This window comes from Aplysia californica, unplaced genomic scaffold (assembly GCF_000002075.1).
Source record: "Aplysia californica isolate F4 #8 unplaced genomic scaffold, AplCal3.0 scaffold00019, whole genome shotgun sequence".
Taxonomy (NCBI): domain Eukaryota; kingdom Metazoa; phylum Mollusca; class Gastropoda; order Aplysiida; family Aplysiidae; genus Aplysia; species Aplysia californica.
Genome location: NW_004797289.1, coordinates 1,158,454 through 1,159,812, shown reverse-complemented (window position 1 = coordinate 1,159,812; position 1,359 = coordinate 1,158,454). Strand labels below are relative to the sequence as shown.

Genomic DNA, 1,359 nt, shown 5'->3' with positions numbered 1-1,359 from the left:
GGGGGGGAGGGGGGCGTGTATCATGTTTGTTTGAAACAAGATCAACGTTCGGAAAGTGCTGTCACTCACAACGGCAACATTAACAACAGCAATAACGAAAATGCCGCTTACAACATTGTAAAATTATTTAAGACGCGAAACGTCCGAGTCCATCTCCTATAGAACCCAGCCAAATGCGTGGACCTCACTGACAGCTTGTAGACTGCCCTATTGTAGAATCGTAACAGAACTATACCCACCACGGGCCAGCATGATATCGACTGGGAGAACAGCACAATAAACAACAAAAATAATGGTGACGTATTGCAATGGTGTAAAGTAAAGTTGTTCCCGCATCCGATCCGGACTTTGGGGATTGCCTTGTTAGTGAGACAACTTCCTGGGCCTTCGGCATATTGTTGTAGGGTGGCTAGCTCCTTTCCACGCCGCCTTTACTTCCCTATCTCGAAGTAATGGTGTATAAAGTGTTGATATAAAATAAAGTTAGCACTTGTAACGCATTGTGGTGAGATCAGGCGTTTGTCAAGATAATGAAAGCGAAAAAGAAAGAAAACAGAATTTTCCACTCTCTAGACAATTTTTGTTTTTATTTTCCTCCGTTCTTTTTTTCTCTCTTTTTTCTGAGAGGGAAAATGTTTCTGTGGGGATTTTTTACTGAAAATCGTTGATCAAAGGCACACAAATGTAAATTTGCAGTTTCTTCGCTCTGGATGTCAATTAAATTTGGCGGTCAACTCCTCACTAAGTTTATCTCTGACACCAGGTGACCTTCACCTCCTTCAATCGCAAACATTTCGACTTTCATTCAAAATAGGTGGGTATTTTTTCCTACCCAAAGCAAGACAAAAAATACTCTTTAAGATTATACCAATAACTCTGTATGCCCCAAAATAAAACCAAATTTTACCATGTCGTGGCATATAATAATAATATAGGGACAACGCATTGTGATAATAATAATAATAATAATAATAATAATAATAATATAGTGATAATGTAAAGGGAAATATTAAGTAATAACATTTTATAGCGGTAACGATAGTTATAACATAACGTGATAATACTGGCGTTTAAGCGTCGCTCACCTCCACAAGAGCTCTCACCAGAGGCGGGGCGGCCATGTTGCCCACACTGATCCCACAGTTGGCCAAGGCCGTGGCCAGAGACCGACGTCTGACAAAGTATTGGCTGATCATGGAAATCGCTGGAACGAAAGTCACTCCTAAACATATACCTGTAGGACACAAAGGCAACTCAGTGAATTCTTGTGATTTTGTTATGTTTGAGTCTGGAGAGAAAACGATAACTTTCGTGCCTATCACACACACACACACACACACACACACACACACACACACA

The 1,359-nt window shown here is 40.5% G+C and overlaps 1 protein-coding gene across 1 annotated transcript in view; it reads right to left on the bottom strand.

The window, feature by feature from the left end:
- LOC106012764 overlaps nt 1–1,359 on the bottom strand; it is a 5,642-nt gene that overhangs the window by 2,639 nt on the left and 1,644 nt on the right. The window contains exon 3 of the mRNA XM_013086645.2: nt 1,086–1,234. Coding sequence (XP_012942099.1) covers nt 1,086–1,234 — 149 coding nt within the window. The remainder of the gene's footprint in view (nt 1–1,085; nt 1,235–1,359) is intronic.